The sequence below is a fragment of the Coffea arabica genome, chromosome 7c, assembly GCF_036785885.1.
Source record: "Coffea arabica cultivar ET-39 chromosome 7c, Coffea Arabica ET-39 HiFi, whole genome shotgun sequence".
In the NCBI taxonomy this organism is placed as follows: domain Eukaryota; kingdom Viridiplantae; phylum Streptophyta; class Magnoliopsida; order Gentianales; family Rubiaceae; genus Coffea; species Coffea arabica.
In genome coordinates, this window is record NC_092322.1 from 3,481,017 (window position 1) to 3,509,013 (window position 27,997).

Here is a 27,997-nt window from a genome sequence, read left to right on the forward strand (position 1 = left end):
CTGATACCAGAACAATACTCGGTCTTTCATTCAATAATCCTACAAACTATTACCAAAAGGCATATCAGATGATGCCATGCATGCGAGCAAAACTAAAGTACTTCAAAAAAAAAAATGCCAAGAGCAAACTAACATCATACAAAAGACTTCGCAAGTCAACCACTAAAGCTCCGTATAAACATGGCAGGATCGGGATGCGGTGGACATAACTTTGCTGAACGTTCTTCAACATCTTCTGTATACAGTAACGTTGAAGATTTTAGCTCCCATGACCAGTTCGAAGACACAAACATCACCAGTTACTAAGTTGTTTTCGACCACGAACTCCTTCCAACCACGATAAATTTTGGCATTCCGCGAATGAAAGGTACACCTCGCAGACCATTTCTTTTTCCCCTCCGAGAGACGAAGCTCCCAATCCAAGTGAGACTGTGTAGTAGTAAGGTAGTCCCTGACGAAGGTCAATGGGATATTCTGCAAAGAGAAAAAAAAAATGATCTGTTACGCATCGTCCGAGAAGAAAATCAACCAGGAATAGTAACATAAATAAGTTGAAAAGGTGAATACTAGTAGTACTATATGATTAGCTTACCACCGTGAATGAACCGGAAACATAACTTGGCTGCATGAAAACAATAAAGAATGGGCACTTCGATTTGAAAGCTTTTGCTCTTTGATAAGCTATAGAAGTACTTTTCTTTAACGCAGAGCGGCCTCTGGCTGTAAAAAATTGAAAGATTTATACACCCGAATCAGAAAAATGTACTGTGTTAATTAACAAAAAAAAAAAGTATTTAATTGATCGAGGGAAAAACTTCTAGCTACTGACCTTTTATCCTCCCTCCGAATTGAAGACCATGCACAAATCCATCATCCCTTCCAATCTGATGGGTGTTTTCTGACTTTCTTCCCCGCTTTTTACCCTTGCATGGTGCAGAAATCTCCTCCACAATTTCAATAGATTCATCATCATCATCATCATCCGAATAAATCTCTTCCGGCTTCCGCACCAGGCTTGTCCTCCTTGGCAGCTGGCCCTGACGATCATGCATACCGTGGTGGCCGGATTCCATTGGATACTCTATTTCCGAAGCTGCTGTATTAAAAATTACGACATGGAACCGGGAACTTCCATCATATCGGAAAACCAAGAAATGGAATCTTTCAATGGAATAGTATTCTGCAAATTCCTGCCAGCCTTTATGTAGCCAAGTTCCCTCGTCACTGTGAAGCAATTCTACAGGCCATGAAGCTCCAGTTGGAACCTTCAACCACACCATTTTCTTCAAATTATCCCCATATCTCCTCATAAACGCTGTTGGAATTTTCTGTGAGGATTAGCAAGAAGAAGAAGCTAGCATTAGAATTCAACAGTAACATACATGCAGGTGACTAGAATGAAAAACCATAATGTTACTGATAGTAGTACTTACCATGCCTCTGTTGATGGGGAAAAAGACAACTTTGAAAAAGTGCGGTGCATCGCTGATTACAAGATTGCGGCGTCTGGAATGGGTGGTGTTAGCCATCCCGCTGCTTCCTTGACAGTAAAGGAGCAATGTGATAGCAGAAGGTAGAAAGAAATGAAAGGGCTTGGTAATTGCTACTCCTAAGAGCTCTTTCTTCTCACACAACAAAGGTGAATTGTGGGCTGACGGAGAAATCTAAGAGCAAGCATCGTACTACAATGCCAAATTGCCAAGGCGTAATATAATGCTAATAGTTGAACACTTTTCTGATTCCTCGGGGAAAGGAAACTCAGTGGGAAATGAACTGAAATGGCAATACGTATTGATTAGTCAAATTAATGATGGGATTGATTTGTCTGTGCTAATAGACATACCGCCATGTGTTTACTATATGCCCCGGTTCTGTTCTATCGACTTTTACAAAATCAGAATCACGGAAATTGCTTTATACTTACTGAACAGGGATTTAAACAATCTTACAAAATGTGAATTAGATCATGTTTCTTCGTGCACTTACCTTATTTTCCTGGATTAATTAACAGTTATTCATAACCCAAAACTTCTTTTTCCGTAAATTAAAAATAAGAAAAAGAACACTAGTCAATACTGTTTTTAGTCTTATGACAGAGTACATAGTAAGGATAACAACTCCAATGGGAACATAGATTTTTTGTTTCTCAGGAAGGGTAAGTTACATTTTGCCTGCTGGAATAGCCAATGCAGGACCAAGTACACTCAGAAATCCAACAAGGGGGGAAAAAAAGGAACCTTGACGAAACAAAAAGCTGAAATAAAGATAACTTGATCAATGAATATGAATACAATATGAATAAGTAGAAAGAGTGCCCTACCAAAAAAAAAAAAACAAAGTAAAGTTAATTATCAGAATGATTAAATCAGTAACATTATAGGATGGCTGCATCAAACGAATGAAGAAGGGATTCTTGGATGTGAAAGGTTTTGCTCTTTGTTAAGCAATAAAATTGTCTTTTAGCGATCATTATTTTGTCACTGGCGTTGGAAAGATGCTTCTGCTGACAAATAAAATTAACATCAATATTGTGAATCAAACTCATTTTTGGTACTTATATATATTATTCGAAAATTACAACTAAAGGAACTGATAAGAGAAATTTCTTTACTTTATAAAAACTTAAATACTCTCCTTTTTTGCGCGAATAGAACGCCTGTTCCCATCAACTTGAGCTGATTTTCTTCGGTTATGGGCATGAGATGATGATGCAGCGGCCGGAATCTCCTCCAAGATTTCAATAGAATCATCATCAGATTCAATTTCATCAAATATCTGCACTGGGTTCGTCCTCCTCCTAGGCAGCTGGTCCAAATCATTATCATGGACACCCTTCCCGGCTTCGACGGGATATTCAATTTCTGAAGCAGTTGGATCGAATATTATGACATAGAACTGGGAGTTCCCTTCGTATCTGAACACCAAGAAATAACTTCTGTCAATTGTATAGTATTCAGCAAATTCCCGCCACCCTTTCCGCAGCCAGGTTCCAACATCGGTCTGGAGCAATGCTACTGGCCATGAAGCTCCCGTCGGAACCTTTAACCACACCACTTTCTTCAAACTCTCTCCGTGTTCTCTCATAAACGCGGTCGGAATTCTCTGAATGTTTATATAATTAGGAAACAGAAAAATCACCATGTACAGAGCTTACAGTAGCGGAAGAGCATGACATGCTAATAACAGAGCTCAGTAGTATTACTAATTTAGATTATTACTGCTACTTACTATGCCTTGGCCGACAGAAGAAAGCACAACTTTGAAGAAGTGTGGTGGGTTCTTGGCCGGATTATTGGTTGTCTGGTGTGATCCCTTTTTTCCTCTTTGACCGGTGGCCATGGATGGCTTCTGATTACTTGGTGGAGGAAGGGGCAAAGGGGGATGGAGTTGGAAGATGGATGGGAGGGAGATTAGCTGAGGAAGTAATCAAAGAGCAAGTAATGTAGTTATTGTTCTTGAAGTGCAACTCCTCGCATCTCGAGCAGAGGAACTGACCAGCCAACGAATTTGAATGGAAGCTAAATACAGCATCAGGGTGCAACTAATAAGTAACTAGTTTTGTAACTATTGGTTGAACGGAATGTTCGAAAAAAAATAAATTATTTAGTTAATTTTATAAAAATATCGATATGAAATACAAACTTAATGTCTATTTTATTATAATTTTTCTTAAGTATATTACTATATGTGCATTATAATATAAAGTATTCTTATAATATAAATTTGAATATCTAATAATTTACTTCGATAATTAGTTACTTTTCTACTTCTTGTAGTGATAATAATCCTTATTTACTTCGATTTCCTATACAGTACACAAATTATTAGCATGAATTTGGAGATATATCCAATAGAGATATTTATGTCTCTTTTATTTATATCGCATTACTTTCCAGTTCCTTTTTTGGGTAGGAAATAATAATCATATAATATTAAAAATTTTTATAAGAAATAAGAATTGATATATATCTAAAAAAAAACGGAGCAAGCCACGTAGGAAACTACTTGCAGTCTACTTAAGCCACATAGAAAAGAGAAAATATGAAAAAATAAGAATGAGAATACGACTTTATTATATATATATATATATATATATATATATATATATATATGATTAGTAAAAACTAGAAATAGTTGGCTAACGAGAGATTTTTAAAACTTTGGCTTCTTCGATGTAGGTAAAAAGATTAAACCCTCTTGTCTATATTTTAAAAAATTCAGATTTTTTTAAAAATATGAGTGTTACTAGGCCGGTGGGGTTCAGTCTCCTCTAAAATGCTCCTCCAAAATACCCTTAAACCTTTTCAGAATCCCCTCCTTTCAATATAGAATAGTGTAAATTTATTGCAATCAATAATATAAAAAATATATATACATATGTATATATATATATATATATATGTAAGTAATTAGTAAAGGCACAAGGTAAACAGTCGTACACTGGAAAAGCATTTACTATCATTTTATAGTATAGTACGAGTTAAGTGTAATTACATTCATGACTTTCTTTCTTTTTTTTTAACTCCCTTAGTTCAAGAATCAAAATTGAATTGAATTGTCATATAATAGCTTTACGGGACTTTAGCCATACGCTGTGCCATTTATTAATTCAAGAAAAAAAAAATAAAAGGTTGGAGATTCACGTGTAACAATTGCATGAGTAGCCAATTCCATTGCCAGTGTACCACATGCATCCAACACAAAAAGAGAACTGACAATATACAAAGTTAGAATTTCGAAAGGAAGAGAGACCTGATTTGCCAAAAAAAAAAAAAAAAAACTGGAATAGTTTCCACAAACAACGGCACCCCATTTATCTTTCATTCTTGAAGTCAACAGTCTGGCTGGCCTTTTCATGTGAAGTCGTTATCCTTGAAGATTTTGATATTGGCTATCAGTTTTAGGAATCAACTTGAACGCATATCTTTTTCCCTCCCCTAAATTGTTCTTTGTGCGGAATTCAGTCCATCCGGATCCGCAAATGTCGACCCTCCCAACATTTCTGGCTGAACTTGAGTCCGACGGTGGTTGACCACCCACGCAGACACCGCACCATCACTTCCTTCCTGGCTATTAAGCCCAGCCTCCTCCGCAAATGCGTTTGGAACAGTCCAGTATTACACAAAGACGGGATGCCTTACTCCGCCGTTTGGGGCCATGGCTTGTGGTTGCCGAACTTAAATCCTTCTCGCACCCACTGATGCCACCATATATTGCAACTCTACATGAAGATGGAATTTACGGGAAGCACAAGCCAGAACACCAGAAAATCATCCTTTTTCAGCTCGAGATCCTTCACAAATTTTGGCCAGCCAGCCATCCGTAAAGCAGTAGCTACCGTCAACATGCTCTATCTTTACAGACCATCATGCTTCTCCATATTTGGTCTCTATCACTAGCAGGGCACGCTCGGGCAGTATTTGTTCAAACGTATTCACAAATACTGAACGTATACGCTGCAAGAAGACGTACAACACAGCATGGATTCACGAGTATGGATTTGAAGTCGTGGACCAGGACCTTGAAGAACGAGGGTAAACCCATATTTGCCATCTTGAATGTGGGTTTGTACTACTATCTAACTATCTTTCGTCCAGGCTTCTCTTTTTCTTCACGAAAACGTCAAATACTTGCTTATAACTATCGAGATTATGATGGGAGTGCATAACCCAATTGACTTTTTTGTCAGACTTCTGACCGATGCCACCAAATTGTCAATTAGTACTTGATTTGCTTCCCACATGGGCCTAGGCCCTAGTAGCATGACATTTCATGTTTGACTAAGGACTGCCCGGTGCTGTCTATGGAACATTTGGTTGATCATGCTACGGACGGCCTAGTGCAGTGTAATACATAAAGGCGGGTAAATGCCTACTTTGGTACTATTTGTATTCCTCTTTTTTGGTGAAACTTTAAAGGCATCCAAAGTTAATTTTAATTTTTTTGTGTGATGTCATGTGTCATGAATTATAATTAATGATTATTAATTAGATCACAAAATTCATCTTGTGATTTTTTTTAAGAATAAAACGAGAAATCGGAATGGAAAGGAAAGAAAGCAAAAGAATCGAAATGTTAAAAAATGATATTTTTGGAGACGTGGTTTAAATATTTTGTTTAAAGAGAAGATTAGATCTTTGATTTTTGCAATTTCTATTTTTTAATTTCAATCACTAAGATGGAGTTTCTTGTGAAAAAGAGGAGGAATTAAAGAAAGAAGTAAGAGATAGAGAAAACAAAGGAGGAAAAAAGAGAAAAGAAAAAAAACAAAAGAAAGAAAAAATAAGAATAATTATGAGATATAGGGGTAATTTTGTCCAATAGGAAATAAAATGAGACAAAAAAATGTTAGGAGGTAAAATGATAAATGAGATATGCTTGAATGGAATTTTAATAATTATTAACCCGATTGGGAAAAAAAATCCAAACTGTTCTCCAAGCTTGTTTGGGTTGTGTATCAAGATTTTGAGGAAAAATCTAGGTGAAACATAAAAAGATAACTTCGGAATATGTTTATAGAAGGTTTTCAAAATGCTCATATATACATGTAATTGTAACACATGTAGAAAAGGTTGTCAGATTTGGCACCCGTAGAATGATTTGGCTTTATTGGCTGCGTGGCTTGTGGCTAGACTTAGAATCAGGCCCCTTGAAAAGTATTTTCGACTTTCGAGTGCGGCCGAGATGCACGCAAGCACATAGCTGATAGCTCTAGACGCCAGAACTGCTGAACCGCAGCTTGTACTAAAGGCCAGTATAGAGGTCAGGCTTGCTTTTCTGCTGGACAACATCAGGTAAAACCGCACCAGATTTGTGCATGCGTTGGACCAGGCTTGCTTTGTCAATTATCAACTTTTATTCGTACTTTTAGTCTAACCTATGTTAGAGAGAATGCTCAATTGGACCAAAAGGAGTCAGAAAGTATCCCAACTCTGGATCAAAAGATTCCAATCTAAATCAAAGGGGAATATAAAAAAGAGTAGCCACCTTTAGATCGAAGGAGTGTTTTACTACATGCTGTTTAAATTTTACTATAGGTATAGAGCTTTGAACCTCGTGTCCAAACCAATTCTTCTTTTTTTTTTTTTCCAGTCAGTCGTCAATTTCTATTTTTGCTTCTACCTTAACCTATAGGTTTAACTAGATCAAAAAAGATTAGAAAGAGAGGATCCCATCTCTAAATCAAAAAAAGAGTAAAAAATTTTGGAAGCCCTTAAGCTATCATCATCTTATCAAGTTTTGACCTTCAATCTAATTTTTATCTTCGATGAACTCCTAAACAGTTAAAAATGCATAGTTTAAGTGCTTCCGGTCATTTTATACCCAAGTCAAGCCGGAATCAAAGGGCAATTTCGTCCAACTATAATTGAAACATCGGGACCAGAATTAGCATTAGATCCATTAGACAAGAATTCTAACCAAAAAAAGAAAAATCAGATCTTCACCTTGAACCCTTTTAGATCCATTAGACAGATTTCTAATAAAAAAGCATTAGACCATCTTCACCTTGAACCCTTTACCAATAATCTCCTTGTACCTAAAGATAGAATCCAACCTCAGCAAACAAAAGCTCTACAAGCGGTGTGGGGAACAACACAGTGGCTAGCAACCCAACCAATCAAACATCTTGGTGGTGGTGGTAGCGGAAATGGCATGGGTGGTATTGGAAGCATTTCTACCATTGGAAATCATATAGTTGGCATGCTTTTCGTGATGGGGAATGCTCAAGACTTTATCCACAAAGCCACCCCATGGCTGGCCGAAACACATTGATAACGACGTTTGGGATGTGGCCATGGAAAGACGGACAAGAAGCTCATGGAGATGCTATCCTCTTCTTCTACTCCTAATTAACAATCTAACTCAGGAAGCACTATGGGCTATCGGTGAATTTTTGGATCTCTTCATGTTTTGCAAGCATTGAAGTTGTAAGCAGACAAGTGGAATTGTTGTCTTTCTTTTGCAGCTCGCTTTAAGCTTTTGAACTCAAAAAAAAAAAAAAAGGAACAAGCCATTGATGTTGATTGCCTGGATTTGGTGGATGATAAAATAACTATAGATGTTTTGAGTAATAATAATAAAAAAAATCCAGCTTCTCTGCTACTTCAACTATTACGTAAACCTGTAGATGAAATCATTAGCTAGAGAAAGAGAGAGATGCACTTTTCTTGATACTTCAATTATGATTGGACAATAATGCCGTTTGCTTCCGGCTTGACTCGCACATAAGATGATCTGAAGCATTTAAACTATATATTTTTTATTGTTTAAGAGCTCACGGAGACAAAAAAAATTAGATCGAAGTCCAAAACTTGACAAGGTTGATAGTTTAAGGGTTCCTCGAGCCTTTTACTCTCAAAGAAATGCACTGCTGCAACTTTTGAATTTTATTGGAGGTACAAATGTCTAAATTCCCAACCTACAACGAGACTTGCAGTTTATGCTTCAGCCAATGGCTGACTTGGTAAAGGAGGGTTGCTAACGCAGGTAATCCCTGTTGAATTTATTTTCGGCCAGTCATTTAGATATGACTCCAAACCGGCTTTGTAGTTGATTCCATTCCACAAGGAGACGACGATACACGAGGTGCGTGCGGCTGCAAAACATCCTCCTGTGTTGATCAGACCAATTTGTTTTTTTTTTTTCATCTTTTTTGAAAGGTCGATCAGACCAAAATTACAAGGAAGAGTTGACAGATATTTAATTAGCACAAACTCGGAGTAACTAACCACCGGCAAAGGCTTTAGCCTTTAATATCAGAACGACAAAAGCTACTTATCAACTTCCAAATACAAGCACACAACTCTACTGTGGTTAGGGACAGGAAGCTGTTGGGGAATGGGGAGTAGTATTGGACTAACGTTTCTTGAACGGCTGAACCCGGATGCTATCAGTTTCAGGAATGAACTCAAAGGCATACTCCTGTCCCAACTCTAGTGCATTATTTTCCAGGAAATCAGTCCACCCTTTGCACATGTATAGCATATCGTTATCGTAGAGCCGCAGTTCAACACGCCAAGATGCTCCATTCGTATTTTGCAGCATCACTTCTGACTTGTTTACGAGTCCATGCTTCTTAGCAAATGGCATCTTTACGTTCTAATAATAAATATTAATTACGATAAAAGTTCAGACAAAACTACAACCTTAAGCAAAATATAGCAACTAATATTCAGGCAAAAAGTGGTTTACCGCCTTGTGAATTTTATTCCTTTTTTTTTTATGTGGATAGAAAAATTAATTTACCATTCTATATCGGTGATAATTCGCCAAAACCTTGGTATAGTACTTGCCAGCATCTAGAGATCCCTTGTCATACCGAATCTTCTTTGATTTTCTCTTCCTTGAACCTGCATGGTGCATTATAGAGTAATTAAGGCTTTGTTTGGATTGGACTTTATTTCTCAAAATTTATTTGCTTACATCATCGTTACAATTTTCAATGCACCTTTTTACCTTCCCAATTACCTTTTTATCTCACATACATCACATCACAAAAAGTGCTACAGTAAAAATATCTCTAATAATTCACGATCCAAACAGACCATAAGTTGGAATGAACGGTACAAGATTTCCATCTTCTAGTGGGGTTAAAAAAAAAAAAAAAAAGCAATTGTAGATTTTAATATTTTGCATTTAAATGGCTTTAAATCCTTGAAAGGGGGAGCATTCTTTTAGCACTCTCATAACATACAGTACCAAAATTGACCAGTCTGTCTTAATGTATACTAGCATTCTTTACTCCTCTTTTTTTTTTTTGTTTCTTTTGGTGGGGTTGTTGGAGAATATCAATTGCAACCGAAAGCGGGTGAAAAAAAAAACCCAAAATCCAAGCTTATCAGCAAAGGACCCTAAAAGGAAAAGGGCAAGAACAGGTGAAGGGTGGGTGAAAGAACCCATTTTTTAGAATTAAAAAGAAGCTAATTACCCTGGACTGCACTTTTGGATGGCTGAGTAAGTGGATTGCGATTGATCTCCGGGTTTGGTTGATCAACCAATTGAGGCAAAAAATGACGTGGATCATGGATCGGGGCTGATGGATTCAAATCTTTATCGCACCCAGTGGTTCCATACATTGCAACTTCGAAGATAGTAGTACTATTGTTTTTGCCAAGCACAAGCCAAAACACAAGAAACTCGCCCATTTTCAGGCCATGATCTTTCACGAACTTTGGCCAGCCATCAGTGAAAAAGTATTGCTCACCAATTCGCTCAATCTTTACGGACCATGTTTCTCCAGATTTAATCTGAAGCAGGGCACTTTCAGCCAACAGATGTTCAAATGTCTTCCAGAAAAGCGGCGGCATACTCTGCAGCACAATAATACTTAATGCATCATACTCCCAACGGATAGCAAATACTTACTAGACTTAAATTAAACGTACGAAAATTTGAGTCAACAATCTCCCTTGAGCAACAGTACAGTATTTAATGGCAAGTGAAGTTGACAAACGCAATCTGCCAGGTGTTAGTCATGCAGATGCACACATAAATGCCCGACCAAAAGAGATAAAAGTAGGTATGCAGTTATTATAGCAGCATTTTTACTTACGAGCTTGGAGTAAAAGCCAGGGACGAGGACTTTAAAGAAGGAAGGCGATGCCTTAGCCTTACTTGTCATGATCACTTCTCTTCACACTTCGCACTCTGTCTTCTTAGGCTTTGTCCTTGACGAAAATGGCACTCTAGTTTGTGGAATGGGGAACCAAAGCTAGATGGGTTTAGCCTCACGAGCATGAAAAAACTTTGCCCGGTCTATCACCGCTGCGCTCCATTTGCTGGGGACTCGTGCCCTTGTCAGTTTTACGGTAGAGTGCGTATAGCCGTGGACGTAAGCTCAGCCCGCAAAACCAAGTGGGTCACGAAAAGAGCTCTAAAGCCACTTGAGATCCTCGATGACATGTTTTCTATGTCAATCCAATACCATCAATAGTTTTGCGTCAAGTGTCATGTTATTATTTAAACTTGTATTAAACCAAGCCAAGTTGAATTATTAGAAAATTAAAGTGTAAATAATAACAAGACACTTGGCACAACACTATTGGTGACATTGAATTGGTATAGAAAACATGTCACCGAGGATCTCAAGTGAACTAAAGCTCTACTTGCGTTAAGGATCAAATTTTCTTACCCGTATTCTAGGTCATGTTTGGCTTTCATTTTTTTAGATTCTTTCATAAAAAAAAATTATTGTAACGATTTGATACATGTAAAATAAAAAAATAATTAAAAAATATATTTATAAAAAAGATAATAGTTTTTCTTTGAAAAATGGCTTTCCAAACAATTCAGACTTTCCTGAAAATATCGGGTCCGTTTGGATTAGCTGTTTTTGGGGTTATTTTTCAAAAACAGAACTGTAGCATTTCGTTTTTCAAATACAAGTCCGTTTGGATTAGTTGTTTTTGGGGTTGTTTTTAAAAAATTATATAAAAAACTTTTACTGTAGATGTTTTATGGATTATTTTTAGATGTATTTTTAAAACATATTTTCGAGTATTTTTATAATGTATAATTTTTAAATTTTTATAACAATATACAATTATACATTTATAAATATTTATAAATAAATATATTCATATAAAAATATATAAATGTATTATATTATATATAATACATAATATAAATATATAAATGTATAAATGTATAAATAAATATTATATAAATGTATAATTTATAATTTATAATTTATAATTTTTATATTTATATACATTTATGCATTTATAATACATTTATAAATATTTATAAATAAATATATTTAAATATTTATAAATAAATATATTTATACTTTTATAAATAAATATATTCATATATTTATATATAAATGTTTAAATGTATATTACTATAAATATATAAATTATAAATGAATATTGTATAAATGTATATTATAATTTATAATTTATAATTTTTATGTTTTTATATTTATATACGTTTATGCATTTATAATACAATTATAAATATTTATAAATAAATATATTTAGATATTTATGAATAAATATATTTATATATTATTATAAATAAGTAAGTGTATTATATATATAAATAAATTTATATATTATATATAAATAAATAAGTGTATTAGATTTATTTATTTATTATATATTATATTTATAAATAAATATATAAATGTATTATAAGTGTATTATATTATATATAATACATAACATAAATATATTTATAAATGTATAAATGTATATTATTATAAATGTGTATAAATTATAAATGAATATTATATAAATGTATATTATAATTTATAATTTATAATTTTTATGTTTTTATATTTATATACATTTATGCATTTATAATACAATTATAAATATTTATAAATAAATATATTTATATATTATGTATAAATAAATAAGTGTATTATATTTATAAATAAATTTATATATTATATATAATTAAATAAGTGTATTATATTTATTTATAATATATTATATTTATAAATAAATATATAAATGTATTATATTATATATAATACATAATATAAATATATTTATAAATGTATAAATGTATATTATTATAAATGTGTATAAATTATAAATGAATATTATATAAATGTATAAATTAATATATTATAAATATATATTAATACTATGCATAAATGTATTAATGTAATAAATATAAATTTATTAATTTATTAATATTATGTATAAATTTATAATTAATATTATGTATATTAATATAAATGTATAAATGTATTATATTATATATAATACATAATATAAGTGTATATTATAAATATACATAAATATATATATTATGTTTAAATGTACATTTTTATAAATGTTCAATATATATAATATATATTATGTATATATTAAATATATATAATATATAACATTTATATAAGTGTATAATAACACATTTATAATATATATAATATATAATTTTTATATAAATATATAAAAATATTTTTTATATAAAATAAAATATTTATAATATGTATAAATAAATATATTTAAATTAATATAATATATATATATCCTATACATAATTGAAATATATAAATTGAAATAAACATATTAAATATGTATTTGGAGTTATTTTTGATATATTGTTTGGATATGGTGTTTTTGGAGTTGTTTTTGAAATACACATTTACTGTAGCATTTGAATCGTGAAAAACAATTTTTCAAAAACAAGTTCAAAAACAAGAATCCAAATGGACCCATCGTTAGTTAGCAAATGTGTAAGCACTTATATGGATCGGTGGTGATTTAGTCTCCTCTACATTCTCCTCCCCAGGTTATCGAGATTTGTGATTGATTTCTTTTACTCTTTTTTTTGGAATAACTTTTTACACGTAAGCAACTTCTTAGTAATACGGTCGCTCTTGGGTTGACTTTGATTTGACAGTTTTTTCCTTTGTGTAAAATGCTACATTGTACGGTCAGCATTTTTTTTTTGCTAATTCTTTTTTTAATTTTAGTTGATAACTAAAATTATATCACTTTAATCCTTTTTATTAATTTATTTTATTTTTTGGAAAGTATACCATACCAATCTAACAATTAATTTTCTTATAAAGGTATATTACTAGTACCTATTTTATCATAAGATTAGTACTATTTTTAATAACAATTACGAAAACGTTAAATTTCTTTTAATCAAATTTCTTATAACAAATCACCTTTTTTTCTTTGATTACTATAACTTTAAAATAGCAAACAAAATAGCACTATATATATATATATATATATATAACATAGAAAATCAAAGACAAAAAAAAAATCAACTGTCATACAAGTGGAAAAAAATTTCAACCACGATTATAAATGTGATAATAAATAAAACCATATAAGTCTAATTTTCACATTTTTTTTATACTTTATCTTTATTTTTAAAATTTTCTTATTCCCAATTATAATCTATTAAAATTTTCATTTTGCATTTAGTATGCTTTACTCTTATATCATGGATCATTTGCAACCCCCCCCCCCCCCCCCAAAAAAAATACACTCCAAATCCCCCAACCTCTGAGTTGGTCGAGTATTTTTGCCTTGAAAACTTCTAAGTACAAAAAATTATACAAATTTATTTGCTAAAATCAGATTTTTCAGTTTGAAATGGACAATGACACAATTAATGGTCATATCCTTTCTGCTTAAGAAAAACCAGAATCAATGGGAGTACTTCAGATAAAGGTGGAACGAGAGGGAGATAGGGAGGAGGATTTGGACCCTGTCCCTGTTAGCCTGCGTGCAGAGATTTATCAGTGTTCGCTGGACAAGTCCCATGGGTGAAATCAGTTTCTTTACACGGTGTTTGCTTTAAGCAGGACCAAAAACTAATCCCACCTTCAAAGATCAGTTCTCCTTCTACATAAACGGGTTAGACGATAATTGCACATGTATTATTACAAGCAAAAGACCTGGACAGAAATTTTGCCAAGAGCACTGAGCCATGGTAATTAAGACCTGTCCTTGGATGTTCGAAACTACAAAACCTGCATGGCGTTAACCGTGAACTGTCATAAAACAGTGAAAAACTTACTATGCCACCTTATGAAGATTGCTAACCACATATGAATTATAACACAATAGATGCATTGAACAGGCTGCTGGCTAATTTTGTTCCTAAAGCAGCTGAACTTGGATGCTACCAGTCTCCGGAACGTACTCAAATGCACACTTTTTCCCACACAGTAGCCTATTCTTTTTTCGGAATTCAGGCCAGCCTGCACACATGTCCAGCATGTGAGGTTTCGTAGACTGTTTTAGTACCACATTGGTTGACCACCCGTTCTGATATCGCAGCTCCACCTGTGTCTTGCCCATTAGTCCAGTTTTCTCAGCAAACAGCAGCGGAACATGCTTAAATTCACACAAGAAATTAAACCATTCAAATTAACAAGGCAAGCCCACCAATGCCCATGTAAAAAATCTTCTTCAGTTTAATTTCCCTTTTGGGTTCAAGGCGCTCTTACTTACCAATCTGTATCGATGATGTTTAGCCATAACCTTGGTGAAGCGTCTATCTTCCACTGAATTAAAAGATTTCTGAGCACCACAGCTAGGATTCTCATTCCTTTTTAGTTTTCTCCTTTTTGCATCTATTCAAAAGAAAAGCACTTTATTGGGATTCAGCAATACTACTTTACTTTCCTTTCCTTTTCCCACTTGATGGAGAAACTAGAAATGACCAAACTCAATAGCTAGTACTGTTACTGGGAGTGTACCAAGCACTCGTATGCTATGCATTCAAAATAGTAAACAAGTGCAGCAGGATATATAGTTCCAGAAGATCGATGAAATTGGGACTTAGTTAACTGAATCAGGACGCAATTCCTTTGTAACAGCATCCTATACATACTTGCCTGACAAGGGATAGATAATTCACAAACTCGACCCGCAGACTGCAGACTCAGAAAAACAGAAAATGCAAAACAAAAGTTAAAAGAGCAAACCGTAGGTGGTGGTACCGGTATCAGACGGCTTAGGTTGTAAAATGCGAATACTTCTCAGGTCCAATTCAGTAGATTCAGCTTGTTCAACTTTGATGGGACAATGGTTTGTAGCTGCTGAATTAAACTCTTTTTCGCACCCTCTGATTCCATAAATTGCAACTTTGAAGCTGGATCTTGCCTCGATGATGAGCCAAAACACCAGAAGATCGCCGATTTCCAGCTTAAGATCATTCACAAATTTCGGCCAGCCATCTGTGAAGCAGTAGCGCTCATCAATGCGCACAATCTTTACGGGCCACGTTTCTCCAGATTTGGTCTTAAGCAGGGCATGCTGAGGCAATATTTCTTCGAATCTACTCACAAAAAGAGTCGGTATACGCTGCAAGGAGGACATATCATACACAGCATGCAATGCATTATATATTATTACATCTCAGACAGTTAGTCAGTGCATGCAGCTCAAATAAGAAATTATCAGAACCGGAAAAAAAAAACATAAAATGCAATTATACAGTCACATTCATTGATGAGTCATCAATCCTTTCTTCCCCCTCTCATAGACATATACATGAAATGGAACTTATTACTTACGAGTATGGACTTGGAATCATGGACTAGGACTTTGAAGAATGAAGGGAAGTCCATGGCAGCCAGAGCCAGAGGCGGGGCTCCTTTCTTTTGCCCTTCCGTCCTTTCACGCAATTTGCGGTCTAAAACTCATTTAAGTAAAGGGCCGTTGCATGCAGGACATTTGGCTACAAAATGCAAAAGTGCGTGCCACCGTGGACTCGGTGTCAAGACAAAAAAGGTGCCGAGATGGATTCCCCAATTTTATTAATTTTTTTTTAAATTATACTGTTTTTTTTTTTAAAGCTCTGTACTGATTTTAAATTTAGCTCTTAACAAATATTAGCAGACTAACATTTAAAAACAGTAAACAACCACAACCGTGCTCTAATATATCCTACACCACAAAAATGGGTTTATAAGGTTTTCTCATCGGTTCGTTTTATGTTGTTTTGAAGTCATTTTCGAGATGCTTTATAAGTAATATTTTTTTAAATGTTTTTTAAGGCTTAACATTCATTCATCCTCGAACTCAAGATCATGTTGCTTTCCATTTGAATTGCGTTTTGGATTTTTTTTTGTTGTAATTTGTAGCACTTTCCATAATATGATTTATCTAAAATAAAAAGAACACCATATCTTATGTATACTATTCCCCGACTTAATTTTGCGTTAGTTCGAGTAACAGTATAAAATGAATACTAAAAATAACTATACTTTGCATATTAAATTCTAAAATAACCTAATCAAAGTAACACTAACTGTTAAGCTTGGATTTTATTCCATCAATCAGTTCCATAGGAGGAACACTATGACACTAACAATTATTGTTCTTGAATCAAAAGCTGCTACAATTTGTCCTCGAAAACACTGTTTAAATTGAAAGATTTATTGGTTTAATAATTTTGAAAACAAGTGTACATGAAAATTTAATATGCTTTTCGGTTAAAATCAATTAAACTAAATGTCAAAAGAAAACAAAGTACAACAACACTGATGATTAATTTCGAGCTTAAAACATTAGAATCACAACACTGATTGTTAATTTCTAGCTTACAAAATTAGAATCAGTATTTCCTTTTTTTTTCTTATTATTATTATTATTTTGCGCTGATGAACTTAATTAGGCTTATCTTCATTCTAGGCCCAGCTCTAGTTTTTGTGATTTTAGCAGGCCAAGATCCGTCTTGCCCGACCCAATCGATCGTTCTACCCAAATTACTAACAAAGGACAAAGCATGAACGGGATATCTAACGCTCGATGCACGACTTAAATGTGACGCTTTTCCTGACTAAGTCGTGAGGCTGTGTCTGTGAGTTCAAGTCCGACTGTTCGACTAGAACCCTGAACCCTGTCAGAAAAGTCCCGCTGCAGCACCGTGCCATGCGACACCTCCTGGTCACCCTCCGCCGGCGCTACTGCAACCATCCTAAACCCCTCATCCAACGTGCACACTACAAACCCCAGAAGCCTCAGCCACCACCTGCCCCACCTTCACCACCAAAACCTCCCAAAAAACCAGCAAAATTTAGCCTCCATGGGGAGTCATGGGAGGACCCGTATAGCTGGATGTCACAGTTGAATGATAAGGTAGCCATGCGCCACATGGACGTCTACATGGAGCAAGAAGAGAAGTATATTGAGGCCGTCATGTCCGATACTGAACGCCTCCAGTCGAAACTCCAGTCTGAAATGGCCTCTCGCTTTTCATTTGACCTCTCCACTCCTCCGCTCCGCTGGGGACCCTGGTAAAATTTCAACATTTTCCTTAATTTTTTCTATTTCCAGAATTTCAAGAAAAGAATGTTCATAGTGGTTTTGATTTTCTTCCCCCAATTTGGTTTAGCGATTAAGAAAACTGAGAGAATTCAGCAGGCTTTAGGTCCTGATGCATATTTCTTGCAGATTCGTTCATATGATGGTTTTTCCCTCAAAGCGAAATCCCACGAGAGAGGAAGAAGGGGGGGGGGCTGGGAAGAAAGTTGATTCCAATAGTGGAGTATTTTAGGCGTGACTTAGGATTATAGTCTAAAGATTTTTCCATTTACATTATGGATTGGAGGGAATTTTGGTTGATGCAGGTTGTACTACAGACGAGCAGAAGAAGGGAAGCAGTATCCAGTGTTATGTCGAAGATTAGCTAGCTTAAATGAAGAGTTTATTTCTCACAAATCTCCATCAGCCGGGTTTGATTTCACCTCTGGGCAGAGAATTGAGCAGAAGTTGCTTGATTATAACCAGGAAGCTGAAAGATTCGGGGGTTTGTTTTTTGCCTGCTTGCTTTTGATATTATTCGATTGTTTGGTTCAGCCTGTCTTTGACTCTGATGACATGTTAATAGGTTATGCTTATGAGGAATTGTCAGAAGTTTCACCTGACCATCGCTATCTGGCATACACTATGTATGACAAGGACAATGACTACTTTAAATTATCTGTGAGGGACTTGAATTTTGGTACACTTTGTAGCAAGCCTCAGGCTGATCGAGTTTCAAATATAGCTTGGGCTAAAAATGGACAAGCATTGCTATATGTTGTAACCAATCATGATAAGAGGCCTTACAGGTTGGTAATTCATGTGTGTGTGTGTGTGTTGGATGTGTAGCATGAAGTCACCTTTGTTTTGGATTTCTTGACAGGCTATATTGTAGCATGGTTGGATCGGATGAAGATGACATTCTGCTTTTAGAGGATCCTCAAGAAAATGTTTATGTAAATATAAGACATACCAAGGATTTTCAGTTTGTGACTGTGAATACATTCTCAACCACATCTTCAAAGGTATTGTCTTATATGCTCGGTTATCATTTATTTCCTGGTCAACCAGTTTCTCTATCTGTGACCGATTTTTAGATCTTTCTAATAAATGCAGCTGATCCCTTATCTGGCATGACTCTAGTTTGGGAGTGTGAGACACGAGCCCACTGCATGGTTGAGCACCATCAAGGTTTTCTTTACCTCTTTACTGATGCTGCCAAAGAGGGCCAGCCTGTTGATAACCACTATCTCCTGCGTAGTCCTGTTGATCCTTCACCAAGTCTCAGAAAATGGGAGGTTGAAATGTCTTATGTCATAAACATGCTTTTGTTATGCATCTATAGACACTTTTTGAAGCATTGTCTTCTATTTTACTTTATGATGTTGCTTTGCTATATTGAGTAGTACTTTCTTTTTGAGCGGTTCTGCAATTATCTTTGAATTCCTACTCATCCTTATCTTCATAAATCAAGGCCATTTTTTTTATTGTTTGATCTGATGCAGAGTGTCTTTGCTGATGACGATGAGTTGATTGTTGAAGATGTTGACTTTAGTTACTCACATTTGGCACTAATTGTAAGAGAAAATAGGGTGTTTAAACTCTGTTCAGTTTCTCTTCCTCTGCCTAGTGGCAAGGTAATATACTAGTTAAGGTTGAAATTTGAAAAATTGACCATGTTGTGGAAAAACTCTTTCACCCATGCTTTGAGTTTCTTGGTATCATGTGTAGATTCTACTTGTTTGTCATGAATAAGCATGCTTTCTTATCAATTCATTGTTCATGTGACAGGGATCTTTTCATCTCAAAGAGCTTTATCCACAATTTTTGCCACTTCCAAGTAATGTTACTCAAATATCGCCTGGACCAAATTATGATTACCTTTCGTCAACCATGCGCTTTACGATATCCTCACCTGTGGTATGTGGTCATTTGTTAATTAGTGGTAATGCTGGTTTTCATTTGAAAACAAGTCATGTACCTGGCAATAAATGGGTCACTGGCACTGATTTATTGCTGTTAATCTCCAAACAATAGGAGGGAAGAGTTTTATGCCTAAAAGTGCCAAGTCAATCAAATCAACTTTGTACTGCTGCTTTTCTCTATACTGAATATTGATAACTTGGTTTGGAATTTCTTCTTGTAGATGCCCGATGCTGTAGTTGATTATGATTTGTCAAATGGGAAATGGAATATTGTTCAACAGCAGAATTTGCTGCATGAAAGAACACGTGTTTTGTATGGGTCAGCATCATCTGGTAGCAGGGGTGAGAAGTCACCTTTGTCCAGGGTAGATGAAGTCAATATTGCAAATGATAATCCATGGAATGACCTTGTTGAATATTATGGTTGTGATCAGTACAGTGTTCCATCTGATGATGGAGTTGTTGTTCCTTTAACCATAGTGTATTCACATCATAGAAGGAAAGAGGATCAGAGTCCTGGCCTGCTCCATGGCCATGGAGCTTATGGAGAGATACTTGATAAAAGATGGCGCAATGAGTTAAAAAGCCTTCTTGATCGTGGTTGGGTGATTGCATATGCTGATGTTAGGTGCGTGCATCAAATCATTTGAAAGTTTATATCCATTTTTAACTTGTGTTTACATGCAGTAAGGTATTCTTAAAAATATCCTTATAAAATTACAAATATTTGGGGTGTAAGGATTGGAATTTCAATTCTGTTTCCTAATTAGCCATAAATCTCTAGCTTTGATTCTCTGTTTATTGCCTTTATGTCCAGAGGTGGCGGTGGCTTTGGTAAAAAATGGCATCATGATGGCCAGCGCTCAAACAAGATAAATTCCATTCGCGATTATATCTGCTGTGCGAAATTTCTGGTTGACAACAAGATTGTGCAAGAAAATAAGCTTTCTGGTTGGGGATATAGTGCTGGAGGATTGTTGGTTGCTGCTGCAATTAATTCTTGTCCTGATTTATTTCGTGCTGCAGTTTTGAAGGTGATCCTAGAGCACTTAATGACTTTATTACTTCCTTGCCCTTTCCTTTTAGTTGATGCCTTGAGTTGTCTTTTGACTATGCTCTACCAAGAGGCGCCTTAAGTGATTTTCAAATTTAACCAATTTTCTGTTAAATTTGTTGTGCATTTCTTCTTTGAAGAGCTAATCATTTTGCTAAAAAGATTCAGCGCATCCTTCTCTTTATTTAGCTGTTCTGCTTTCTCCACAATGAATTAGAAAGCATAAAGAGGTGCTTATTCTCCTTTCTGAAGAAATTTGTCCTCTTGTCTTTCTTGATTAGGTTCCATTTTTGGATCCAACCAATACCCTTCTCTATCCCATTTTACCACTTACACCTGTTGATTATGAAGAATTTGGGTACCCGGGAGATGTTGAAGATTTTCAGGCTATGCGTGCTTATTCTCCTTATGATAACATACAGAAAGGTGTTCACTACCCATCTGTTTTAGTGACCTCTTCATTCAATACCCGGTAACTCCAACACCTGTCATTTTCTGGCTATCTGTATAACTATTATTCTCACATTGGGATAACGAGTCCAGTGTGTCGAAAACTTCATGCTAAAAAACTGCCGATCTGGGGGACTGAAAACATTTTGAAATAATATATAAGTAAAAGCAGTTCATGAGAGGTTAACGGTTTGCTAATTGTCCATCCCAATTAAACATGCCAGTTTCCATATTTTTTCTCTGGTTATATTAGAAGTAGGAAATCACAGCTTTGTGAATTTGGTAAGGGTGCTGTTACATGTGGATAGAATTGTCGTAGAGGATATTTTCTGAGTATTAATTTGTCGACTATAGCGGGGAAATTATCCAAAGCCAGTACATTTTTATTGCATGAGTTCTACAAGTTTTGATAGCATAGTCATGGTAATGTTAAGAAATCAGATGAACAGCAATATAAATAGTTTTGAGTCTAGTTATATCAGATGGAGTATTTTGGTGACTAAGTTGGGTTAATTATTCTGAAAAGGGACACATTGAACAATTGGCACTCGTGATAGGGTGCACCACGGCAGCTTGGACATGGGGTAATTTTGTGTGCTGCTAACAAATTGCCTAGGACTGAAGTTCTTCATCTTTTGGTGTCATGGTTGTAGACGAGATAAAAAAAATTTTTTCCCCCTTTCCAGGTTTGGAGTTTGGGAAGCAGCAAAATGGGTTGCACTAGTGCGTGAAAACTCTATTTATGATCCTAAACGCCCAATACTGCTCAACTTGACAACAGATATAGTCGAGGAAAATAGATACTTGCATTGCAAGGAGTCTGCTTTAGAGACTGCTTTTCTTATGAAAATGATGGATCTGTAGGGATGCTTCTTGAACACAGCACCTCTGTTCCTTGACCTGTGCAATCAGAAGGAAGGTCGAGTCAACTGGGGCGTGCATAGCAAGTGGATACATGCAAACCGTCGTGGTATTCTATTATTACGACGACTACATTCGAAGACACAAAGTTCAGGCTGTGTCCAATCCGTGCTCTTCGTTCCAGGTGGGCGTTAGCCTTTCTGATGCTGCTGAGATCCAGTCGAGCTACTTGGTTCATATGAACGATGAATTAGGTTAACATCAGTTGCTGGCTGCTTCGCTTTTCTGTTTGGCATAGCTGGTTCTTGACCGCTATTGATATGTTGATGACCCGGACGGGTAAATCGGTAAATCTAAGAAATCTCGAGCCTGGTTGCTACTTTTTCCATTAGCAGTTGAATTATAAATGCCTTGGGCAACTACCATGTAAAGTTACTTTTTTGGGTTTGCTAATCCGATAAAAGGCATTGCAGACTTTTTGTCAAAATGTTGCTCCTTGAGCACTGAGCACAGCACTACTTTATAGTGCTAAAACTTGATCCGAGAAAAAGAAAGGCTTTTGTAATTGCTCCTCCGGCACTTTATCGGGCTACGTACCTTTTGCAGAAGCTTAGCGAGCATGGGCCTGATATACGATCAGGATTCCGTATTGCGCCGAATAAATTTCTCCAAAAAAAAAAAAAAAAAAACGAAAGATTTTAAAAGCTGTTGTGTCTTCTTCAACACCAACTTTGTGGGGATGGCATAATCTACAAAATCTCGAAATCGGAAAAAGTTTTCAACCCAAAAGGATGAGCAATCACAGATGTGTGTGTATTTATCTGCATGAGTTGAGTGTTCATGGCAAACAAAACCCCATGGGTGTGGCCCAACAGCAATAATTGCTAGTAATAAAACCGAAGGAAAGCGCAAATGTCCAATCGCCTTAAATTATCAGCTCTCCCCTGAGTTTTTATTCTCTAATTCTTCCGTGTCTTGGGACTTATTCCTCCGAAGACGCGGGAACAATGAATCGCAACATCCATGCATGGTTTGTTGTACTTTGTGCCCAACGTTATTCTGCAACATGCTGTCAGACTAATGACCGAGCTACGGATGGAGTTAAAAAGCGTGCAGTTGATGGAGTCATTTTACCGAAAGTGATAGAAGCTCGTTATCAAGAAGGAAAACAAAGATTGAATCAGGACAAGAGCTAAGACCAGGGAAGCTAATCTAAGTCCTGTTGAGGATGAGTTTGACATTAGCAACCGATCAAATTTATGAGATGATAGGCTTGTGACAACCTTAAATGGTTCGTAAACAACTTGTCCACTTCTTCTTGTCCTGTTTTGACGAATTCCACCGTTGAAATTGGACCGGATACGTTACAACACATTGGACCGACCGAAGTATCGCTGGTTTTATTGTAACAATCCTCCAAACAAGCAAATACGTAAAATAAAAATAATACTAATAAGTAAACCAAAAGGAACCAAGTGCGTCGCTTCTTCATCTCAGCTACTGAAAAAAGCTAAGAAACTAGTGCAACATCCGAACAGGACATTGAAGAGCCAAGCAAGCAAAAATATAATCTCAACAACATACAATAGAGAACAATTTGGTCACGAGCCAAATGTCAGTTGGTATATCTGCTTTAGGTCATAACTACAACCTCAGATGATACAAATTTCTAATGCTAAACTCTACAAGAAACTCAACGAGGTAAAATATGACAGTTTTAACCAAGAAAAACCACGAATGAACAAATATACCCAGATTGCAGCATAATGGCGGCGCAAAGGGGTGAAAAAATCCAGCAAAATCTCTCAGTTCTCTTCCTCGCTCTTGCATCTGGATATTTGCAGTCTCAGAGATTTAGCCCAGTTTAGGCAATCACATCTCTTAGATCTCGCCCCACCCCAAGGCAAGGTCAGCAAAAGCTCATTTGTAGCATTCAGCCTTGTGCTTCTGCATCTTCCATCACAGTTGGAAGGCCACCTTCTTTAATAAATGCGGGGTTGAGAAACTTAGCCACAAAAGCCCACAACTTGTAAACATCATCAAAATTAGTTAGAAAGCCAAGAGAGGCAGTGACAACTTCAACCCTGATGAACCCGCTTCTAACATCATGCCTGCCATTCTCCATTGGCTTGCAGAGTGTGGTATCTTCCAGGTTGAAAGCACCACGTTGCTGCTTTGGGCTATCTAATATCCGAATATGACTAAGAATACCCACACCAAGAGAGATGCCATGTGACTCTGCGAGCTTCTGTACAACTTCAGGACTGATTAAGCCCCTGTTCCGGTCTTTCACATTAAATGCAACAGCTGCACCTCTTTCATATTTGATTTTTGGCCCATAAATGTGGACAAGGGGAAGATTATCCTCCCCATTTGGACCAGGTATTCTTAGTTGGAGCAATGATGTTACCAGCCAATTGATGAGAAACCGTAGTCTAAGGGTGGTCTTATTGAGTCCCAACATATTTATGTGATCAAGATGCCGGCATATTATCTCAGGTTCTCTTCTATCGGAGTCTTGGCCATCACCATACTCCCCATCGCTAACGTACTCCTCATCATCCAGGCTTGTGGCAGATAGCTCTCCTGCCTCCATAGTATGGCTGAGACGTGATTTATGGGCGTCTTCCATGCTAAAGGATACTCTTCTTCCCCTGCTTCCAGGCTGCTCAATCTCCTCGATGCCAAAAAATCTGCCGCCAGCGTATCTGTTTCCTTCTCTCCTTTCAAGTAATCTGAATTCACCTTCTGTCTCCCTCCTTATAGCACTCTCTTTTGGCTCGGCACACAGTGCAGCAGCTGAACCATTCTCAAGGATTCGTGACTGAGAAAGAGAATCTGAGTTTCTAAGATTAGATCCCTTGACAGCAGAATTTAACATCCGAACTGCTTCCAAGGTTTCAGGTTCTTCTTCAATTTCCTGAATATGGCGATTACCAGGAGCTTTTCTGCTTTCTCTAAGATTAACATTTCTTTCGTTTGACTGCTCTTCACCAGAATTCTCCTGTACATGGTCAAATTCCTGAGACACAGATCGAACAGCAGCATCAAATGACAGCATGTGGTCCTCAGTGTGCCCTGGGGTTGCCTCTTGATCATACATGGGGCTGTTCAGTGTCTTTGCCAGTTTTGGTGACAGCCTCTTATTATTCTTCCCGCCAGCAAACCAAGATGGTGGTGCTGGAGAGGCCACCTTTTGTTTGTTCAATTGACCAGCATTATCTGAACCCAAAGGACTCTGACCCAGATCAATCCAGAGGGAATTATCAGAGGATTCATCTTCACTAAAAACTGGACTTTTCATTACCTCCCCAATGGAAATACTCTCAGTTTCTTCAAATATGGTGCTCGCGCCATCCCTGTCAGAACTGTTATCATGTTCCATCTCAGTCTCAAATACATCCCTTACCTGGGCAGAAGTGAATGCACCCGAAAAAGCAGGCAACTGAGATCCTGGACGAGTTTCAGTTTTAGTTTCACCATTCTCACCAACTTCATCATCCTCAATCAATCCAGGAAAACCATCAATTGAATCACTCAGATATAGAGGGAAAATGGGAGTAATTTTCACTATGCCAGACCCGGCATGGCCTGACTGATTCTGTAGGCTTCCCATCACAGATTTCTTGATCAGGAGGCATCCAAATCCAGTTGGGTCGTACCCAAATACCCGGTAAAAGGATGTTATGATGAAATCAGGCCGAAATAGAGATAGTCCAAGAGAATCCATGTCTTTTGGACCCAAAGCTCCAGCATCGAGTAAGACATGCCAGTTGTTCTGCTGAGCCAGTGCCATCCACTGGTAAGAGTACTTTGCGCCAGTAACTCGAGACTGGACAGGGAAGACAAAAAGACCAACTGCTGAATCTTTCTTCCTCCTCTTTTTATTAGAAATTTGCTTTCTTAGATCAGTTGAGCAGAGTTTAAGGGTTGGCCATTTAAACCAGGCACTATGAACTTTAGCACCTTTCTCTCTGGCACTTTGAGCCATCCAATTCACTGACTGACTTTCATGATCAAACATCGTCAACAACCTTTTGTTTGTATGAAAAGGATAGGACTCAGCTAGCAGTTTAAAAGCTGATCCTCGGCTAACAGTAAAAACAAGACCATACTCATGCTCAGGAATGTTCAAATAATCCATTATTCTGGCCTTTATATCATATTCCACAGTACCCTTTTCAGCACCACCATACAAAGCATGATTGCTCAGATTAGCAGTAATCTCAGACAGGCTAAATGTAGATGACTCCCAATAATGCACAGTTTGAAGGAATGAAAATAACCCAAATCCACAGTAATCAAGACACACTTTAGGAATAGAGCCAGAAAGGTGAGAGTACTCATCTGACCTCAGCTCATCAATCCTCCCTGACGACTGGTACTTGGGATACATGGTGACAAACTTTGAATATGTTTCCTCAAGGTCTGGAATGGTGTCCTCCGCTTCAAAGATACGCTCAGCAGCAAGAGCAGTGGCTCTCAGAAATTCTTTCTGAGCATGTAGCCTTGCAAGGGACCGCGATCGGCCCAAGCCCTCGTCTTGATTTGCCATCGACTCTGAGTCCATATCCTGAGATTTAACAAGAGACCCATCCTCGGAAGCTTCCTCAAGAGCCTCCCTAAGCTTGTGCTCTTGCAATTTCCTCAAAATTGATGGATTTCTCTTAATTTCCTCCGTTGAGTGACTAGACCCCTCTTTTCTTCTGCTCTTCTTATCCAAAATCAGAGCAGCACAGTGAGATATTGGCTTCCATAGTGAAAGATGCATCAAAGCTTCTTCTTTTTTTTTTTTCCCCTCTCTGAAGCTTAGGAGAAAACCAGAAAACAGTAATCAAATAAATGAGTCACCAGAATAAAAGGGTAAGTTTAGCCCATCAACCAGCAAACTCCAAAGAAAAAGGCTCGAGTTCAAACCTAATTTCAAGAAAAAGCAAAAGTCATCAAGCTAAAAAGCTTCCAGGAATCAAAACCTTTGCTTTCCGAAATCAAATTCCCTGTCTTAAGGAGGGAAAGAAGCTAAGCATTGGCTTTAGCAAATAATTCAAACGAGAAGTCCAGACTTTGCAGAAAAGAATTGAGGAAAATGAGAAAAGTATCAGATCAAGAAACCCTAGATTTGACCTCCGCCGAAAATCGTTCAGACAATACAATTGGAAACTAAGATATACAAGGAAAGAGGATAAGTGATACCCACAGAATTTAAGGTTTAATCAGTGAATCCAGTGAAGATAGTAGACTATTTTAAAAGTACTGACTTTCCAAGAATGGCTAGAAAAGACGAGAAAAGGAAAGAAAATTGAACAACCAGAGTAAAAATTCAAGACCGAAGATTCAAAGATTCAGTCTTTATGAAAAAACCCACATCTAAAAATAGTCAAACAATTAAAATCAAAGTAAAACTAGCCATGGAGTAGAGGAAAACCAAAGAAGCCCAGAGCCTTAAATCCAGATCCCACAAGAAATGGTAAAGAACAGACACCAGAAAAGACACTGCTAGTGAATATTGCAGAAAACTACTAGTACTGCTAATATTGCACCAGCACTGCAGAACTAGACAATTTAAGAAGAAAATACCATCCCCCCTTAAAGCTCAAGGTTGCTTGAACCCCCTGAAAGCAGCTCGAAGGTATCTCGCTCGCTCTCTCTCTCTCCCCCCTTAGCTTTCTCTCTCTTTATTTCTTTCCTGGAAGCCAATTACTAAGAGCAGACCTTTCTCCCAGCAAATGCACATTTGCTACGGCTGTGACTTGTGAATCAAAAAACATACCCCTATTGATTACCTCCCCCCACTGTGCTGCTGTGCACTTATCTCTCTTTGTCATTGACCCTATCTGGCTTTAGACGTGGGCATCCCAAAGTGCATAATGCAATAAAACGCTCGCCTTTCCTCGTTTATTTGTTCGTAAAACTGGGACAATTCACATTGACTTTCAATGCACCACCAAGTGCTCCTCCGTTACAGCCAGACAATA

The 27,997-nt window shown here is 36.6% G+C and overlaps 5 protein-coding genes across 8 annotated transcripts; 1 reads left to right on the forward strand and 4 right to left on the reverse strand.

The window, feature by feature from the left end:
- Positions 1-4: 4 nt before the first annotated feature.
- Positions 5-3,518, reverse strand: LOC113701737 (B3 domain-containing transcription factor VRN1). Its single transcript, XM_072056852.1, has 7 exons — positions 3,229-3,518; positions 2,631-3,102; positions 2,238-2,254; positions 1,434-1,664; positions 830-1,328; positions 593-720; positions 5-474 (listed from the first exon to the last, which is right to left on the reverse strand). Exons 1-7 carry the CDS (start codon positions 3,337-3,339, stop codon positions 226-228), a joined length of 1,707 nt encoding a protein of 568 aa, XP_071912953.1. The 5' UTR covers positions 3,340-3,518; the 3' UTR covers positions 5-225.
- A 5,098-nt stretch (positions 3,519-8,616) lies between these two features.
- On the reverse strand, positions 8,617-10,756 carry LOC113701543 (B3 domain-containing protein REM5). The gene is made up of 4 exons (XM_027222257.2): positions 10,553-10,756; positions 9,929-10,310; positions 9,247-9,350; positions 8,617-9,099 (listed from the first exon to the last, which is right to left on the reverse strand). Exons 1-4 carry the CDS (start codon positions 10,619-10,621, stop codon positions 8,857-8,859), a joined length of 798 nt encoding a protein of 265 aa, XP_027078058.1. The 5' UTR covers positions 10,622-10,756; the 3' UTR covers positions 8,617-8,856.
- Positions 10,757-14,334: 3,578 nt separating this feature from the next.
- LOC113701666 (putative B3 domain-containing protein At5g66980) lies at positions 14,335-16,122 on the reverse strand. The gene is made up of 4 exons (XM_027222428.2): positions 16,001-16,122; positions 15,410-15,788; positions 14,934-15,055; positions 14,335-14,816 (listed from the first exon to the last, which is right to left on the reverse strand). Exons 1-4 carry the CDS (start codon positions 16,052-16,054, stop codon positions 14,580-14,582), a joined length of 792 nt encoding a protein of 263 aa, XP_027078229.1. The 5' UTR covers positions 16,055-16,122; the 3' UTR covers positions 14,335-14,579.
- Positions 16,123-17,234: 1,112 nt separating this feature from the next.
- Positions 17,235-22,587, forward strand: LOC113700354 (uncharacterized). 4 transcript variants are annotated; one of them, XM_027220783.2, is made up of 11 exons: positions 17,235-17,725; positions 18,059-18,237; positions 18,319-18,541; positions 18,616-18,757; positions 18,830-19,030; positions 19,238-19,369; positions 19,524-19,652; positions 19,879-20,285; positions 20,475-20,691; positions 20,993-21,183; positions 21,848-22,587. In XM_027220783.2, the coding sequence occupies exons 1-11, from the start codon at positions 17,361-17,363 to the stop codon at positions 22,023-22,025; spliced, it is 2,364 nt and encodes a 787-aa protein (XP_027076584.1). In that variant the 5' UTR covers positions 17,235-17,360; the 3' UTR covers positions 22,026-22,587. The 4 variants fall into 4 exon arrangements, with proteins under 4 accessions (XP_027076584.1, XP_027076585.1, XP_071913301.1 ...); XM_027220784.2 differs by having other exon boundaries at positions 22,026-22,587; XM_072057200.1 differs by having other exon boundaries at positions 20,993-21,137; positions 21,848-22,028.
- Positions 22,588-23,564: 977 nt separating this feature from the next.
- Positions 23,565-27,979, reverse strand: LOC140010388 (uncharacterized). Its single transcript, XM_072057199.1, has one exon. It carries the CDS (start codon positions 26,791-26,793, stop codon positions 23,956-23,958), a length of 2,838 nt encoding a protein of 945 aa, XP_071913300.1. The 5' UTR covers positions 26,794-27,979; the 3' UTR covers positions 23,565-23,955.
- Positions 27,980-27,997: the final 18 nt, after the last annotated feature.

Bases quoted from the DNA above. Each gene is read 5' to 3' on its own strand.
- LOC113701737 (XM_072056852.1), bottom strand. From the start codon at position 3,339: ATGGCCACCGGTCAAAGAGGAAAAAAGGGATCACACCAGACAACCAAT. The intron at 1,329-1,433 runs GTAAGTACTACT...TAATCCTCACAG, and splicing joins TCCCCATCAACAGAGGCATG to AAAATTCCAACAGCGTTTAT. The intron at 475-592 runs GTAAGCTAATCA...TTCTCTTTGCAG, and splicing joins TTTCCGGTTCATTCACGGTG to AATATCCCATTGACCTTCGT.
- LOC113701666 (XM_027222428.2), bottom strand. From the start codon at position 16,054: ATGGACTTCCCTTCATTCTTCAAAGTCCTAGTCCATGATTCCAAGTCC. The intron at 15,789-16,000 runs GTAAGTAATAAG...TCCTCCTTGCAG, and splicing joins ATGATTCCAAGTCCATACTC to CGTATACCGACTCTTTTTGT. The intron at 15,056-15,409 runs GTTTGCTCTTTT...TCTTTTGAATAG, and splicing joins TACCGGTACCACCACCTACG to ATGCAAAAAGGAGAAAACTA.
- LOC113700354 (XM_027220783.2), top strand. From the start codon at position 17,361: ATGCGACACCTCCTGGTCACCCTCCGCCGGCGCTACTGCAACCATCCT. The intron at 19,653-19,878 runs GTATGTGGTCAT...TTCTTCTTGTAG, and splicing joins TTACGATATCCTCACCTGTG to ATGCCCGATGCTGTAGTTGA. The intron at 20,286-20,474 runs GTGCGTGCATCA...CTTTATGTCCAG, and splicing joins ATTGCATATGCTGATGTTAG to AGGTGGCGGTGGCTTTGGTA.
- LOC140010388 (XM_072057199.1), bottom strand. From the start codon at position 26,793: ATGCATCTTTCACTATGGAAGCCAATATCTCACTGTGCTGCTCTGATT.
- LOC113701543 (XM_027222257.2), bottom strand. From the start codon at position 10,621: ATGACAAGTAAGGCTAAGGCATCGCCTTCCTTCTTTAAAGTCCTCGTC. The intron at 10,311-10,552 runs GTAAGTAAAAAT...ATTGTGCTGCAG, and splicing joins CTGGCTTTTACTCCAAGCTC to AGTATGCCGCCGCTTTTCTG. The intron at 9,351-9,928 runs GTAATTAGCTTC...TGCACCATGCAG, and splicing joins ATCCAAAAGTGCAGTCCAGG to GTTCAAGGAAGAGAAAATCA.